Source organism: Rhinolophus sinicus, chromosome 3, assembly GCF_057876585.1.
Source record: "Rhinolophus sinicus isolate RSI-liver-muscle chromosome 3, RSI-T2T, whole genome shotgun sequence".
NCBI lineage: Eukaryota > Metazoa > Chordata > Mammalia > Chiroptera > Rhinolophidae > Rhinolophus > Rhinolophus sinicus.
The window spans coordinates 128,293,611-128,309,228 of NC_142503.1; the positions used below are offsets into that span (position 1 = coordinate 128,293,611).

Sequence of the window (15,618 nt, forward strand, 5' to 3'; positions counted from 1 at the left end):
TGGCCAAAGTTACATAGACAGAAAGTGGCAGAGTTGGTTTGACTCCAGAGTTTGGATGCCTCCCTTGTAATGGGTCGTACCAGCCACAGCTCTGGAATGTGAAAGTATAAAATTCAGCCTCCCTAGCCTTGTCAGTCACTAATTAGCTATGTTGCCTTACGTCACTTCCCCCCATCTGCTCCTTCAAAAGTTAAATAATAGGGTGAGGTTCTGTTCCTTCGTCCACAAACTGAAGACTAGGCCCTCTGGGCTGTGGGTACAAAAGCGGCCAGGAAGCAGGCTCACCTTAAAGGAGTGCGGGACGTGGAGGGAGAGCCATGAAGCCAACAATTGTAATAGAAGATGACAAGCGGTCTGTTAGGAGTGAGGAGGAGAGGTGCCCCTCCCCCTCTGGCAGGTGTGGAATTTAGATTGAAGGTGTTCAGAAAGGCTTCCCAGAGTAATTACAGGGAAGGTAGGAATTAGCCAAGCAGGCAGGAAAGCAGGGGTATCCAGGCAGCGGCAACGCTGTGAAAGCACAGCGTGAGCAAAGACAACAAAGGGAGTTCCAAGAGTTCCGTAAGAACATCTTTGAACATCTTCCTTTTCTGTCCATTTTAAGAGTCTGCTTGGGGTGGCCGATTAGCTCAGTTAGTTAGAGTGGTGGTGCTAATAACACCAAGGTTGCCAGTTCGAACCCTGCATGGGTCACTGTGAGCTGCGCCCTCCTTAAAAAAAAAAAAAAAAAAAAAAAGGTTTGCTTTCCCTCCCTGGCATGCCTATAATGGCTTCTGTGAAGCCTCACAGAGCTGACACACTCTCATTGGAGATGTCAGTCAACCAATACATATTTGTTGAGCACCTACTAAATTCCCTACATAGATGGAGGAGAGGCCTAAACATCTCACAGTTTAGAGTCTACCCAGCTCTGATATGTGGCTAGTGAAGTACAGGAACCTAGTTTGCCATTCTCCATGAGTTAGGCAGCAAAGGATACCCCGTCCCCCCCCTCCCCCCCGCTCTCCCCCTCCCACCCACCCACACACACACACTCCATTATGTTAACACCTATATTTCAGTTTTAGGAAGGTTCCAAGGTTGTCCACTCAGAACGTCAGGGGAGTTAAAATGAGATATGGAAGAGGGTTAGGAGAATTCTTTCGTGGATGGGGCAGGCTCCTCTTTGCAAAGGTTACTGGAGGCCAGGGGAATAACACTGCCCCTCCCCCAATTCTTCACCTCTGGTGCTCCCCGGAGGAGGCAACTTTGGCCCTTGAGGCTCACATCCGACCTCCTGGCAGGAACTGTAGAGTTAGTCAACAACACTCAAATCTTGAAAAAATAAGAAGCAAAAGTGGTAGAGGGGCTATGCAGAGAGATGGTAAAGAAAGGAAAGTCACAAGTAAGTGAGGCCAAGAAAAGGGAGCAGAAGACAGCGTCCAGAGCAAGCTAGGAAGACACTTGAAGGAGGAAGATGCTGCTGTCGCTGCTTCTCCTGGGGGCTGCCACAAGCAGATGTCTACATGAGGAGACACAGAAGTCCGTGCGCCTTCTCAGGCCCCCTCCCCCTCAACGTCCCTCAAACTTCCGCTCTTCCTCCCTCACCCTCCCTGGCTCCCGTGATCCTCAGCCCCTGCGAATTCAAACCTGCTATGTAAGAGAACCTGTGCCAGACGGAGGTTGGGATCTGGAGAGAGACAGGCTGAATGGGGAATCCCGAGTGCTGGCCGCAGTGAGCGAGGCCGCCCAGCGACTCCAGGGTATCCTAGCAGGTGAGTAGGAGAGCCGGAGTCAGGGAGGCTGAGGGTCAGAGGGAGCCGGGGCAGAAGACCACCACAGGAGAGGAACTGGAACTCTAAGCTGTTGAGGTGAAATGGACCTCTCACCTTGTTAAGTGCCTCCAGTGCGAGGACCCCTGCTTCTGAGTCGAGACCCTGCACAGTACTGCCACGCTGTCTGGGGAGACCCACGTACCCCAAACTATCACAGGTGAGTTCACCTCATTGAGAATGTATTCAATACCTCTTCAAGGATACCCAGAAATGTCTGTAGCTCACCTACAGATATTCATTCTTGGCAGGTGCAGCCTCTTGAACCCAGGGTACAAAGGAGAGAGTTGCCTGGGGGCGAAGGTGAGAGCAACTTCTCAGATTTGGGGATCTGAGCTCTCTAGCCTGCCCAGACCCCTCCAAGACCACCAGCATCAGCATTACTTAATGTGCTTCCTAGCAATGCAGATTCCTGAGCCCCTTCTCCACCTGGCAGTTTATTAAATCAGAGATGGGGGGATGATAGAACTCCCTATTCTAACCAGGTGCCGAAATGACACCAAGGCAGACTAAAGACAGAGACTCGCTGCCCCTCACTCCTAGCACCCAGTTTCTTGTCCTACCTCCCAGCCCATCTGCTAATCTAGATGCTACCTTTTACTCCCTGCTAGATCCCTGATGCCCATCTCCACGGTTATGCCTTGTGGCCGGAGCAGGGTCCTCCACAACTGGTCCAGCCAGATGGGCCCGGGGTCCAAAACACTGATTTCCTCCTGTATGTGCGAGTTGCCCATACTTCCAAGTGCCATCGAGAGGTGAAGTTCAAATCAGATCCCTTTTCCCTGCTCTGCCTCTCTTAATCTTAAATATCATGGGAAGGGGTAAAGAGCATACAAGCAGCTTTTATTAAATTGTGCTTACTTGGGGGAACTTGGAGCATGCTGATGAAGGTTGCGTGGGGACTAAAAGCCCCCTAAGCCATCCCTTGGTACCACCCCTGCCAAGTTCCCCGGTCCTCCATTTTCAGGAAGATTTCTGTTTCCCTACTTGTCTCCTTTCCTCCCCGACCTTGTCCTGACTGGTCCACAGCCCTCTATCATTGCCTATGCTGCCTGCTGCCAGCTGGACTCAGAAGACAGACCGCTTGCTGGTACCATTGTCTACTGTACCCAACAGCTCACCAGCCCCCGTCTCAGCCATAGTGACATAGTCATGGTGACTGCTGCATGACAGGTTGGGGTAGGGGGCAGGTCACTCAGCTTCCCATGAAGGGGGAGACCCTACTAAGGAGGGAATAGAAGGTGCCTCAAGCTCTAAGAAGAGGTGATTGAATAGAAGGGCTATAGAGTGACTGGTTCTGCTGTCATTTGTCCTCAGGCCACACTGCACGAATTGCTCCATGCCCTGGGTTTCTCTGGACAGCTCTTCAAGAAGTGGCGGGATTGCCCCTCAGGACCCAGTGGTACATGAGAGGAGTGAGGGAAAGGTCCTCCCACAACGCCAACCATAGGGAATCACTACTATCTCATTAACTCCTTCCTTCCAATTGTATCTCACCCCTCCTAAGTTTTTCTTGCCTATCAGAAACGAGTTAACTCTTCAGGTGGGCCTTCTCCCCTTTCTGTACCCAGTTCCAGAGAACTGTTCTACAAGGCAACAGGTGACAAGGCGAGATGAGTGGGGACAGCTGCTTCTCACCACCCCATCTGTTAGCCACAGCCTGGCCAAACACTTGGGAGTGCATGGGGTTTCACTGGGTGTGCCCTTGGAAGAAGAGGTGAGAATGAGTACACCTGGGCTGGTGGAAGAACGAGGGAGTAGCCAGGTGGCAACCGGCTACCTCCTCCAGCAGGGCCCTTTGTCTTCACACTGGGAGGCCCGACTACTGCAGGGCTCTATAATGACTGCCACCTTCGATGGTACCCAGCGCACTCGACTGGACCCCATCACTCTTGCTGCCTTCCAAGACTCAGGGTGGTACCAAGTCAACCACAGTGCTGCACAGGAGCTGCTGTGGGGCCAGGGTGAGAAATAAGGGAGAATTGCAGAATTCATGACCAGAGTCAGTTCAGGGGAAGTGAGAGGCCGAAAAGGATTATCTGCTCCTAAGATGTAATGGAAGCTGTAAGCATAGCTGGCACTGAGGGATGTTTGGGGCTCCATTTGTTCTGAGGGCTCTTTCTCTCTCTTCCTATCTCTCAAGCAGGATCTGGCCTGGAATTTGGCCTGGTGACCACATGTGGGACTGGCTCCTCAGACTTCTTCTGTACTGGCAGGTGTGTGTGTTAAGTGGTTGAGGGGCTGTGCAGCCGTCAGTGATTCTAGTGTCACTCCACCATCCCTTCTACACAGTGGACTGGGCTGCCACTACCTGCACCTGGACAAGGGAAGCTGCTCCTCAGACCCCGTGCTGGAAGGCTGCCGCATGTACAAGCCCTTGGCCAACAGGGTGAGTAGACTAGAGAACAGAGAGTGAAAATGAGTGGGCCTGGAGAGGAGTCCACTTCCAAGGCATCGAGACAAACACTATTCTACCTTCTGCCCTGCCCTTCAGAGTGAATGCTGGAAGAAGGAAAATGGATTCCCACCTGGGGCGGACAATCCCCACGGGGAGATCTACCATTCCCAGAGTCGTTGCTTCCTTGCCAACCTCACGTCACAACTGTTCCCTGGGGACAAGGCCAGGCAGCCCTCTCACGTCCCACAGCTGAAGGAAGTGGCGCTCACTGGCCGATGCTACTTACATCAATGCACAGAGAGGGGGGCCTACGACGTTCAGGTGGAGGGATCCCCCTGGGCCTCATGTCTTCCAGGAAAGGCTATTCAGGTGGGTGTTGTGGGTGAAACAGCTGTAGCACACTGGCAAGAAGAAGTTTGGATAGTGGTACTATCCAACCTGTTTTATGTTCATTTTTTACTAAGTGCCCACTGAGCCCACGACTCTGATCTAGATTGTCCGTTTGCCTTAGGAGGGCTCGAGCAATTAACAGAGGCTCTAACCGTACCCTGCTATATGTTTCCTTGCAGATACCTGGGTACTATGGTCTTCTCTTCTGTCCCCGGGGTCGGTTGTGTCAGACTAATGAAGGTACAGATGTTATTACTTCCCCACCTGTGAGTCTTGCAACCCCAGACCTGTTACTCCAGCTGTCTTTAGGATTAGCGGGGCCCCCAGGCCTCTCCCTGGGGAAGGAAGAACGGGAAGAGTTGGCTGAAGCAGTCCTACAGGCTCTGGTGCGCAGAGGAGGCACTGGCAGGTAAAAGGATGGTTCAGGCTGAGGATTTACAGGATGGGCCATGGAGAACGCTTCAGTCCTTTACTTCACAACTGTCCTCTGGAGACCTTCTGTTCATCCCACTCCTAACTAAGCCTGCGCCTGTTTTGAGATATACTCTTCCAGGGACTAGACCTCCGTTAAGAGATCCAAATGTCCATTTAGGTGCTATTTCCACAGCCCCTCACTTACCACTGGTCTGGTGTTCAGTGTGCGTATGTGGCAGTCCCCTGGTTGCCAGGGGCCTTCGGTTGGTATGCTGCACAGGACCCTGACCCTGACTCTCCAGAAGCAGCCTCTAGAAGTTTATTATGGAGGAGCCAGCTTTACCACAGACTACAGCAAGTAAGATGATATTCCAGTTTGTTTTAAAATTCTTTGAGTCCAGATGTTTGAAATTGCACTTATTAAACAACCATTCATGTGTAAACTGTCCTAGATAAGGTTATTTCAGAAAACAAGGATCCCTAACATGATTACCTCGGGGCTGTCATTATAGGACACCTCTCCCCAATAGTCGAGTTCCCCCATCTCTAGGACACAGGGATCCTAGCCCCCTTGCCTTCTTAAGCACTATCCAGGCACCATGTCTAGCTACTAAACACCATAGTCTAATTCTTCCCTTAGGCCACTTCCCTCACTGCCAAGTCTCAGAACTTCCAACAATCTAAGTTGCTGGAAGACTTGGATCTAGGTCTTATTCCTACTTTCAGATTCTATAGTCCCTTGATTTCCTATTTAGCTTACTGTTTGGATGAAGCACGGTTTCATCAGCTCTATGTATTATAATAAATGTAAAGCCCTTCACCTCCTAAGCCTAGGCATTATTCCAGGCCAAATATTACCTCTATGTTCCTAGGTTGCTGGTTACCTTGCGCTGTAATCCCTCCACGACCTGTCTAAGTCTGACCCTGGGACTCTGCCTAGCGCTGCTTATCCTCGTGGGTGCACTGGGAACCCTGGCCTATCAGAAACGAGCTACTCTTCAGGTGGGACCATCTACCCCTTACCATTCGTCAGAGCTCCAAGGCACAAGGGGCCCAGCTGGAGGAATAAGGGAGGTGTGATGTTAACCAGAGCATGATGGAGACAGGACAGAGATCATTTCCTGGAAGACACAAGGATGGAAGGTCAATCTACTATCTACATTTAAGTTCTACTTTTCTCAGAATGCCTCTTTCTCTGGATATCAACTTTATACTAGGCTTGCAATGAAAAAAAAGTTAGAGATTTATGGTTCCAAAGACTCATTCTTTATTTTAATACAAAAAATAAACCCTTCAACCTGTAAAGAGTGTCACTTGTTTTCATACTGTCATAGAGCAAACTTACAGAATATCTGCTACCAGATCCAAGGATATCATATATGCTTTAGAAAAAAGTCACTGCTATTTGGATTCAAACACATCAGTGTAGAGGAAGGAGTAACTATCTCCCTCTCCTGATTTTTCCATAATTTTACTAAATCATCACAGGAAAATTAGTGGCACATCATGCCAGAATCTGGTAAGGGTGGTGAAACCAGCCACCTGAATCCAGTTAAGCTATAAAACATCACCTTTTATGGTCCTTCTCTCCTGTTTCTGGAGTAGAAGGGCTCTACTTTATATCCCCTGGGCCAGCAGTAGGCTTGAGTTATAATGTGTAGGTGCCTTATGGTTATAGTAGCAAAAGAAGCCATTAAATTCTTGAGGGTTTGACATCTCTTGGAAAGAAAAAAGCTTTTAGGCAGACTGCTGACCTGGGTTCGCTTAGATGGAAAACATTTACACTAGGAGTCTAGCTGATGTGCTGTTAACATTGAAATAACCAGGCCTATACTGGTCAGCAAATTCAGTCAGCAGATTGGGATACGATTCCCAGAACTTTAAGTGACATATCTGAAGTTCTCACTGTAAAGTTGTGGCTTCGGCTCCATCAGCAATGGTTATCTTCTTTGATTTTAATGACTATCAGTCTTTACCAGCTGTAGCAGCCACTGCTTGATAAAACTTTGACACGAAGTCTGGCTCACTGACCTCCAGCTGCCTGACAAATTCATTGCGCTCCTCCTCAGCCCAACCTCGAAACCACTGATCCCAAAGACGTAGCTGGCACTCAAAGATACAAGGTGGCCGGTTTGCTCCAGACACACTAAGCTGCTCCAGACCTTCCAGCAGTGGCTGTAATTTTCCTGGTACTGCCTTAGCTACCAGGTCCTGTAGGAAACGTTCACGCTGGGGACCTGACCAACTGGCAAACCAGTGAAGAATACACTTCATCTCCTGGGAAGTGATGTAAGACATTGGGGGAGGGGAAGAGTTAGTAAAATTTTCTGGCACCGGGGGTAAGGACAATTGGGAAGGGAAGGACAGTTGCATCGAAGATGATGATTCCAGTGGCATCCTGAAACATAAAAGCACTGTTATATACTCTCTATTAGATAAAGTAATCAAAATACAACTTTCCAACAAGGAATCTTATCATACTCAATCAGCCTCTATAAAGAAAATTATCTTTCACCAATTCAATTTACAGGAAAAAAGTAGGGTCCTTTACTTGGGTTATTATACAACTACTTTAGAGAAGTCACCCAAGAATAACTTCATTTCATATTTGCCAACCTTCCTTCCTTTATTTCAAACCTATTACTCTCTCCAACCACTGTTTTCCCCTCCATCATTCTTACCAAGAATCTAAAAATAACCAATACATTTCTTTTAAATGACCAAAAACTTTTGACTAAGTTCTATTTCGTGCATAAACATGACAGTCTCCCGTTTATTAAGACTTTGGCAATTAAAAACAAAACAAAACCAACAAAAAGCAACTTTGTACAGAACAGTGAAAATACGAAGGGCAAGTGCAGTCTACAGTTTTATGTTAAATATGTATTTTTTTTTCAAAAGGCCTCTCACCCTTTGGCAATATCAACTCAGTTCAGATCATTAAATATGGGCACATTTTCAAAATCACTTCTTCACTTCTCCAAGATCTTCGATGCTTTCATCATCCACCTCTGGTCATTTTTCCTGAATGGCATCAACTATGTCATCTGTAAAGTCTCCCCAGATGATATTTTAATCCTCTCCTGTTACCAAGACACCACAGGAGAATGTTTGAACAAGACACCTTAGTGCTTCTTTAATATCAACTTCAAGAGTGCAAGGTCACACACTCACTACATATTCCTTCTTTGTTCTGGGAATTTGGGCTATCATAAACTTTCGCGTACAGTTTTCTTCCTCTTTTTCCTTTCTGCTGTTCCTTGAACTTCGCTAACTCCAGCTTCTCTGACACATTTCTTGCTCATTCTCTCCTGCCTATTTCTATGTTCCCCGTTGAATAAAGAGAAAGACAATGATTAATGTTGGTCCATCACATCTTCCCTAAAATGAAAAAAGGTGCACATTTTTTAATCTAGTACATGCAGCTGGTCAAGGCCGAGATACTTATCATTCCCGAGCAATCAACAGTGAATAAAAAACATACAATAAAACAGTCTTCTTTGCAATGTGTGTATGGCCTTTAAAATATACCAAGAACTTGATAACATCCATTACTTCCTTATATTTCCTGTAAAGCATCAGGAACAATTAAAGAACAGAGTAAATGATGGGCGACTGGCCCAAAATAAGATAACACGGTAAGAAAAACAGAAAAAGCCACGTCTTTATTCAAGACTGAAAAAAGTCTAGTTGGTTTGGTGACTTAGGGATTTAACAAGTGTTATACTGCTGTAGATGTATGACAATTCACGTCTGAACAATTTTCCTTAACGTTTAATATAATACATGTTGATGCCCCATCACTGATTTGCATCACTAATGCAACTGGAATATCAGCCAACCTGAATAGTTTTCGAGTCCCACAGTTTGAATATCTAACAGTGAAAACCTTAAACTACTATTGTCTGACCTATTTTAAAACTGTTAGTAAAGTTTGCTGCAAGTTGAAGTACTTGTAGTGAGAAAGAAAGGAATCCCTAACTAATTAACAGCAATTCAGGGCCGAAACAACGCAAAGAGGTTGCCTTTTTCACACTGGCCCTACAAGAAGCAATTCCTCCTACAGGAACTTTATTCGGGGAAAGGGAGAGCTTTTCCCGAGTCTTGCGACACGGCTTCCACGGCAGCCTCCAGTTCAATGATCATGAATTAGTTCAGTCTGAGTCCGAAGACACGAGGCTGCCACTTGTCCCCTTTGGAGGCCACGGAGCCTAGCATTCCGAGGTCCCAAAGAACAACGTAGCCTTAGATGGGAGTGGCGGGGATTAAGAGGATGGGTAGTGGCAGCTGTTTTCGTAGAGGAACGAGAGGATTTCCCTACGAGGGTGACCCGCAAAACACCGAGGCTGACCAGGCCAAGAGAGGGACTTCTATCCCGCTTACCTCCCCTTTCCTCTCACAGGGAACCGAGGGGCCGTCAAAAAAGTGCTTAGAATCCAACTACCGCCGCCGCTCCCAGGTTTCCTGAAAGCCTCAAGCAAGGCCAGCCAGGCAGCCCACGCACTTCCGGTCCCTGACCAGCCCCAAACACCCAAGCGCCTCAGCGCCTCAGCCTTACGTCCGGAGAGAGCCGAATAACTCCGATCATGGTTATGCCCGAGTCGAGGGCTTCCGAATAGATTCGATCCAAAGCCTCGGTAAAACGAAGATATCCGAACTCTGAAAGCCGGGCGAGGGAGGAGGAGCGGCTGGGAGGACAGAAAGAACCGATTGGCGCCGATATAGAGACGGAAATACCCGAGCAGTTCCGGAGGAACCCGGGGAGTTCTGAGTGGTAATCGAGGGGTTGACTATAGCAGTGGGCGGGGTCAGCACGGTACGTTCTAAGGGCGTTGGCGGAAATTACCGAAGATGCCCGAAGCCGTCGGGACGGACCCGAGTACCTCACGCAAGATGGCGGAGCTGGAGGAGGTGACTCTGGACGGGAAGCCTCTTCAGGCGCTGCGGGTGACCGACCTGAAGGCCGCACTGGAGCAGCGAGGCCTAGCCAAGAGCGGGCAGAAGAGTGCCCTGGTCAAGCGACTCAAAGGGGTGAGGAGACGGCGTTGCCGGGGTGTCGGAGTGGAGCGGACCCGGTAGAGACGAGTCTCTGCCGCGGCGCAGGCGCAGTGTCCGGGCTCGGCGCGAGCTCGCTCAGGCCGCCAGCGCGAGTCTCTGGAGCCGCGCGCACGGTGGTTGGCGAGGCTCGCGTTGGAATAGAGATAGCGCCGGTTCCCGCCTTAACGGCAGCGGCGCGAGCCCAAAATGGGAGGGTGCGCGCTACTCTCCCGGAGTGTCTTAAGCTCCTTCCTCCTTCCCCCACCCCCTCCTTGTTTGTGTCTGTGGTTTCGGCGCATGCGCTGCAGAAGGAGTTAAATCCCACTACAACCACCGGCGTTGCTGGCCTGAGGGGGGCGAGTTGGGCTGGGTGGGAGTTAGGGGTACAGTTGAGCGGAAGGGTTAATGGGGTTGGTATCGGTATCCGGAAGAATAGGATTGGGGTAGGGTAAAAATGTCTGCTTGGTTAGATTAGGAGGTGAGATGAGGAGAAACCTTGATTCGAAGGGACTTGGTTAGCGAGGGGTGTATAATTTATAGAGCCGAAGCAATTTAGGTGAATAAGAGTTCGGTGAATATTGGTGAGAGAGGTGAGGCAGATTGGTATATGTTGGGGTTTTGAAATGGTTTGAGTGGGTTAATGTGGAATAGTCATGAGGTCGATGGATGGATTGGTGTGTATGGTATGGGTTTGATGTAAACGGAGGGAAGATGAAGATGTCTTGGTTTTGATTAGGATTAATTAGAATACGTTGTGGGTATTACAGATTAGGGCTGGGTTGGCTCAAGGGTTAAGTTGGCAGACCGTTACATGTATAGAAGCGGACAGTTTCATGGGTGGGGGAGGGGATTGGGTCAGGTCACAGTTTACAAAGTCTGGTCATTTTGTTCTGTAGCCTTCTCTTCGAAATTTTTATAAATTTGGTAAATCTAGGTGCCATTCTGTTGGAAAGAATCCAAGTTTTCTCAAGTAGGTCTAGTCCCGGGTAACTGTTTTGACCAAGTAATTCAATCAGGTCAAAACCAACCCCATAATGGTTTCATGTATTTGAAGCTGATTTGAGTATTTGAAATGATTTTACCTGTATGTCCAGATTTAGAAGGGGCACTAGTCAGAAGTGCAGAAGATAATAAGGATTGTAGTACTGCTTCTGTCACTGAATTTATTATATAGCCAGGTCACTTATTTTCACTTACGTGCCTTCATTTTACCTCTGTAAAATGGGAGCAGTAACCGAGGCTATCTTTAAAGATAGGCTGTCTTGTAAAGATGAATGAGAACAGTATTATAAAGGGCTTTTAGGTTCCTGGAAAAGAAGAACAGTTTAAGTCTGTGTGGTTAGTTGTTGCATTTAATGAAGAGATTGGGAGAGTGGTGTTTTTTGTTGTTGTTGTTTTTATTTTTTTTCCTGGTTTCTGACTTTTGCCCTTCTGTATACCAGGCTCTAATGCTAGAAAATTTACAGAAACACTCAACACCCCATGCTGCATTCCAGCCAAATTCCCAGGTAAGAAAGAAGGTTCATTAGATGGGGTAGGCTATTTGGATGCACAGACACATGGAAGGATATGATGTTGTATATTTGATGCTTAATTCCTCACCATTATTTCCTAAGTTCCCTGGGTTGGAAATGTTCTCATACCAGGAGAGTTGAATTCTAATAAAGAAATCAAGAGCGGAATCAGAGGAGTTTTAGTTAATCTGATACTTGAAACGTTGTGTGCAGAGATGTAGCTCCAGTTGATTTAGGTATAGTATAGAAATCTGAAGTCATTTATTTGCCATTGATTTGGGAAAAGTAGTTGATGTCTTTGAATGTAGATACAAAGTAGACAATCGGTAGGACAGTATAGGAAAATATTAGCTGAAGAACTCTTATGTTGACGTAGATTTTCCAAGAATTCAGTCCTTTGGAAATCATCCACCATTGAAAGTGTTAATACCAACCATGCTGTTACTCCTAAACATCATGAATTGCTCTGTTATTTAGGACAAGAAACTTAACCTTTGAGGCCTTGGTTTCCTCAATACCCCTGTGTTGGACTAGAGCCATAGTTTTATAACTGCTCCGCTGAGGTTTTGTGGAGCTGCTTTTGGGGGCTTCCTAGGGAAGATACCTTCTTCCCAAGTGAGCAGAGGTTCACACTCCCCTGTTAAACTAGATTAGATCTATTTTTATCTGCTTTGTATATTGAGTTTCTGCATAAGATTTCTTTAGAAGAAATGATTCCACAGTTAATAACAAAACCTAAAAACTAAAATTCGTAGCGTTATCTCTTAAGCAGTTTTAAAATCCTCTTGTTAAAGTGTGTCATGCACACTATAATGCACACTTAAAGGAAAAAAATCCAGATCTTGATCAGTGCATTGGTGTGCAGTTCCAGTACTAGATGAAGTCCCAAGGTACTGTGGTAAAAGAGAGCTTTCCTTCTCCCTTGTTATCACCTCATTAAGCTGTAAGTAATCATAATCTAGCCAGCTTACAGAGGTTTAGTTAAGTATTTTAACAAGCATAAGAAACTATGTAAGTTAATCAGTTTACAATTAAATTCCTTTTGCATTTTAATGTTTGAGGCTTTGCTTTTATTAATAGGATTTTTGCAACAAATACAGGTATTCTCTAATACATGCAACCCACACTTCATCAATGTCCATTGAGTACTAAGACACTCATCTCTAGGTGAAAATAAACATTTACCATACTTAGGAAAGATGACTAGACTAGTAACATAGAAAATATTCAGATTTTTTTCCTTTTTCTGGAGTTCTAATAGGACTCGCCAAGCACAAAGGTTCTCAGGAGGAGGAATTGTGAAGAGAAAGCTGAAGGGCAGAAGACTGATGTGGGAGTCTTTGTTACAAAAAATTTTTAAAAAAAGGAAAAGAGATTAAGCTCCTGGATTTTAAACATTGTTACCAAGAATATCTTATCACCCAAAGAAATGGAGTTAGGGCTCTGTTGAAGTGCTGAATGGACATCCCTTTTCTTAGTCTCTCGTTTTCATATTGTTAAGTAGTGTACTTGAACTTTAGAGATCTTTGGCAAAATGTTTCTTGGATAGGTAGAGATTGGTCTTTTGTATCAACAAAAGATGAACTAGTGTGAACTAGTATTTTTTTTTCCTTTCAGTTTTTGATATTAGTAAAAAAATTTTAGATTGTTTTTAGATAGTACTTTGTATCATCTAAATATTTAGATTAAAATGCATAATTTTATAGGAATTTTTATTCGATTCTAAGTTATTTGTGCATCACTCTTTGGGTGGGAACTGAATATTTAAAATAGAAAATTACATGTAGTTCCTCTTTTTGCCATCTTTTGTGAATCATAGGGTATTTATTTTGGTCCTCAACATAAAAGTAGCTTAGAAAAGGGCCTTCCAACATTTTAGTTATCTTTCTTGAGTCCAGATAGACGAAGTAGACAGTTGGAATTTTCTTCCTTGCATTTTCCTGGTTTGCTTCCCTAGACTTTTCTTTTTCCATGTCCTCTACACAGATTGGCGAGGAAATGAGCCAGAACAGTTTCATAAAGCAGTATCTGGAAAAGCAGCAGGAGCTACTTAGGCAGCGTCTGGAACGTGAAGCTCGAGAAGCTGCAGAACTTGAAGGTAAGCCCAGACTATCACTTACAAGGAGTTCTTCATTCTTATTCCTGTCACCGAGTAGATGGGCCTGTTTAACTAGGCAATTTCTGGAAAACATCAGGCTGAGAATACTACTTTGCTTTGGTAGTTTATGGAGCCAAGTGAGTTACTATTTACCTATTGTCAGGGAAGGAGACAGTTTGACTATCTTGTTAGAAGAGGATTCCTGCCAACAGGAAGAGTTATAAGTAAATTCTGCCACCCCTTAGATGAGGTAGAGCTTAATCCTAGGGAGTTTTTCTCTATGTGCAGCTCTTTTTAGTATATACTCTGTATCCATGACTTGGCCTGACTTCCTTCACTCCTCTACATATTCCCACATGCTGAGCCCTTCACTCCCTCCCTGCCCCGACCCAATCTGTACTTTGCAGAAGCTTCAGCTGAGTCGGAGGACGAGATGATCCATCCTGAGGGAGTGGCTTCCCTGCTGCCTCCTGACTTTCAGAGCAGCCTGGAGAGACCAGAGCTGGAGCTCAGCAGACATTCACCCAGTACGTATCTCCCTCCCCACTGCGCTATTTTGTCAATCCTGCGTAGTTGGTGGGGGGAGGTAGTTACACCTCCTTTCATGCTAAGCCTCCATTAAAGTCCCAGGGAAACGCCGTCACATTGACATTCGACATCTGTTTTTCATGGAAATTGTCCTTTTTGAAGTCTGCTTTCATCTCTATGTTGTGATAACAGTGTTTTATACGGCGGTGTGATTTTTCTTCTCATCTATACCTCTTTAACCTGCTCCACCTCTGAATTTAGCAATAGGCACAACTCTTTTTTTCATTTCTTCACCAATTGTATATATTACGAGTTGCACATCTAGTCATTTCCCCTCCAAAGGGGTATTTGCTACAGTTTATTCATAATTTTTATTGCATGCAAGTTTAAGCCAGATATGTGCCAGGCACCAGGAATATAGTTGATAAAAAGACAAGTCTCCACCCCAATGAAATGTATAATCTAGTGAGGCGATGGACATTAAACAAATTATTACATAATGAATTATAGTTGTGCGGTGTGTTGTGAAAGTCAGTGCAGAGTATTTGATCGTATTACAGGGAGCTCTAAGCCCAATGTGTGGAGTAGGTTAAGGGCAAGACTAATTTTTTCACAATGTTAAGTACTCAGTTTTGCATAGTCTGTCCACCAAAGTCTGTAAATGCAGCCTTTGTTTCCTCTTTGCTAGGAGCTACCTGTCTAAGACAACATCCTTTTAGGAGAACATGTAAATGAGTCGTATAAGACCGACAGCTATATTAAACCAATGTGTAAATGAACAAGTACTTTGAATCATTATTAATATTAGTTATGGGGAAGGTGCACTCCATATTGAACATTTTTAGAATGTCTGGAAGTTGCTGGCTCTTCTGATTGAGATAGAATTTCTTCCTGAAAATAGATTTTTAGAAGATACTTAATGATTGGAGAGAAATAAGTTCTTTTAGATACTTTTCTCAAATACAAAAGTAACAAACCCTCAATTGATCCGTTTTGCTCTTAGCACTTTTTTCCCCTCTGGAAAGCCAGGAGGAAGGGGGAAACTCTTATAAATTAGTTGTCAGTGTTTCTTCTCAAATAAAAATCACTCAAGTATATATTGAATTTCTGCTGTGTACATACCTCCATACTAGAGTATTTGGGGAGTTAGCACATTTGTAAAGAGTATTAGGGAGAGAGAAGACAGTTGCACGTAAAATTAACAATAGGAGATGGTATGTTTTTAAGTGACGTAATAAGTAGTACAGATACATGTACTATAGGAATTCAAAAGAGTAAAATCTCTCTGAGGTCTAGAGTGATTAGAGAGAGCCTCATGAAGGAAGTATAGGATTTGAGCTGAGCCTTAGAAATGGGTAGGATTTGAATTGGCACAGAGGAAACGAGGGTGTTTTTTAGGAAGGAACAAAGTCTGACAATTAAGTTCGCAAA

The 15,618-nt window shown here is 45.4% G+C and overlaps 3 protein-coding genes across 15 annotated transcripts in view; 2 read left to right on the plus strand and 1 right to left on the minus strand.

Annotated features, from left to right (window-relative positions):
* The first annotated feature begins 1,156 nt into the window (after window positions 1–1,156).
* On the plus strand, window positions 1,157–6,123 carry CIROP (ciliated left-right organizer metallopeptidase). Its single transcript, XM_088797036.1, has 13 exons — window positions 1,157–1,751; window positions 1,875–1,968; window positions 2,060–2,111; window positions 2,420–2,563; window positions 2,838–2,963; window positions 3,126–3,210; window positions 3,380–3,772; window positions 3,955–4,024; window positions 4,101–4,197; window positions 4,303–4,575; window positions 4,776–5,005; window positions 5,189–5,368; window positions 5,883–6,123. The coding sequence occupies exons 1-13, from the start codon at window positions 1,454–1,456 to the stop codon at window positions 6,088–6,090; spliced, it is 2,250 nt and encodes a 749-aa protein (XP_088653162.1). The 5' UTR covers window positions 1,157–1,453; the 3' UTR covers window positions 6,091–6,123.
* A 130-nt stretch (window positions 6,124–6,253) lies between these two features.
* Window positions 6,254–9,979, minus strand: C3H14orf119 (chromosome 3 C14orf119 homolog). 4 transcript variants are annotated; one of them, XM_088797034.1, is made up of 3 exons: window positions 9,394–9,532; window positions 7,921–8,093; window positions 6,254–7,408 (listed from the first exon to the last, which is right to left on the minus strand). In XM_088797034.1, exon 3 carries the CDS (start codon window positions 7,405–7,407, stop codon window positions 6,976–6,978), a length of 432 nt encoding a protein of 143 aa, XP_088653160.1. In that variant the 5' UTR covers window position 7,408; window positions 7,921–8,093; window positions 9,394–9,532; the 3' UTR covers window positions 6,254–6,975. The 4 variants fall into 4 exon arrangements, with proteins under 4 accessions (XP_088653160.1, XP_088653161.1, XP_088653159.1 ...); XM_088797035.1 differs by lacking the exons at window positions 7,921–8,093; window positions 9,394–9,532 and adding an exon at window positions 9,857–9,979; XM_088797033.1 differs by lacking the exons at window positions 7,921–8,093; window positions 9,394–9,532 and adding an exon at window positions 9,569–9,836.
* Window positions 9,904–15,618, plus strand: part of ACIN1 (apoptotic chromatin condensation inducer 1) — a 31,470-nt gene continuing 25,755 nt past the window's right edge. For 6 of the 10 annotated variants that reach the window (XM_088797018.1, XM_088797021.1, XM_088797019.1 and 3 more), the window contains exons 1-4: window positions 9,904–10,041; window positions 11,490–11,555; window positions 13,548–13,659; window positions 14,067–14,186. In XM_088797018.1, coding sequence (XP_088653144.1) covers window positions 9,904–10,041; window positions 11,490–11,555; window positions 13,548–13,659; window positions 14,067–14,186 — 436 coding nt within the window. The remainder of the gene's footprint in view (window positions 10,042–11,489; window positions 11,556–13,547; window positions 13,660–14,066; window positions 14,187–15,618) is intronic. The other 4 variants (XM_088797023.1, XM_088797024.1, XM_088797026.1 and 1 more) reach the window with 1 other exon arrangement.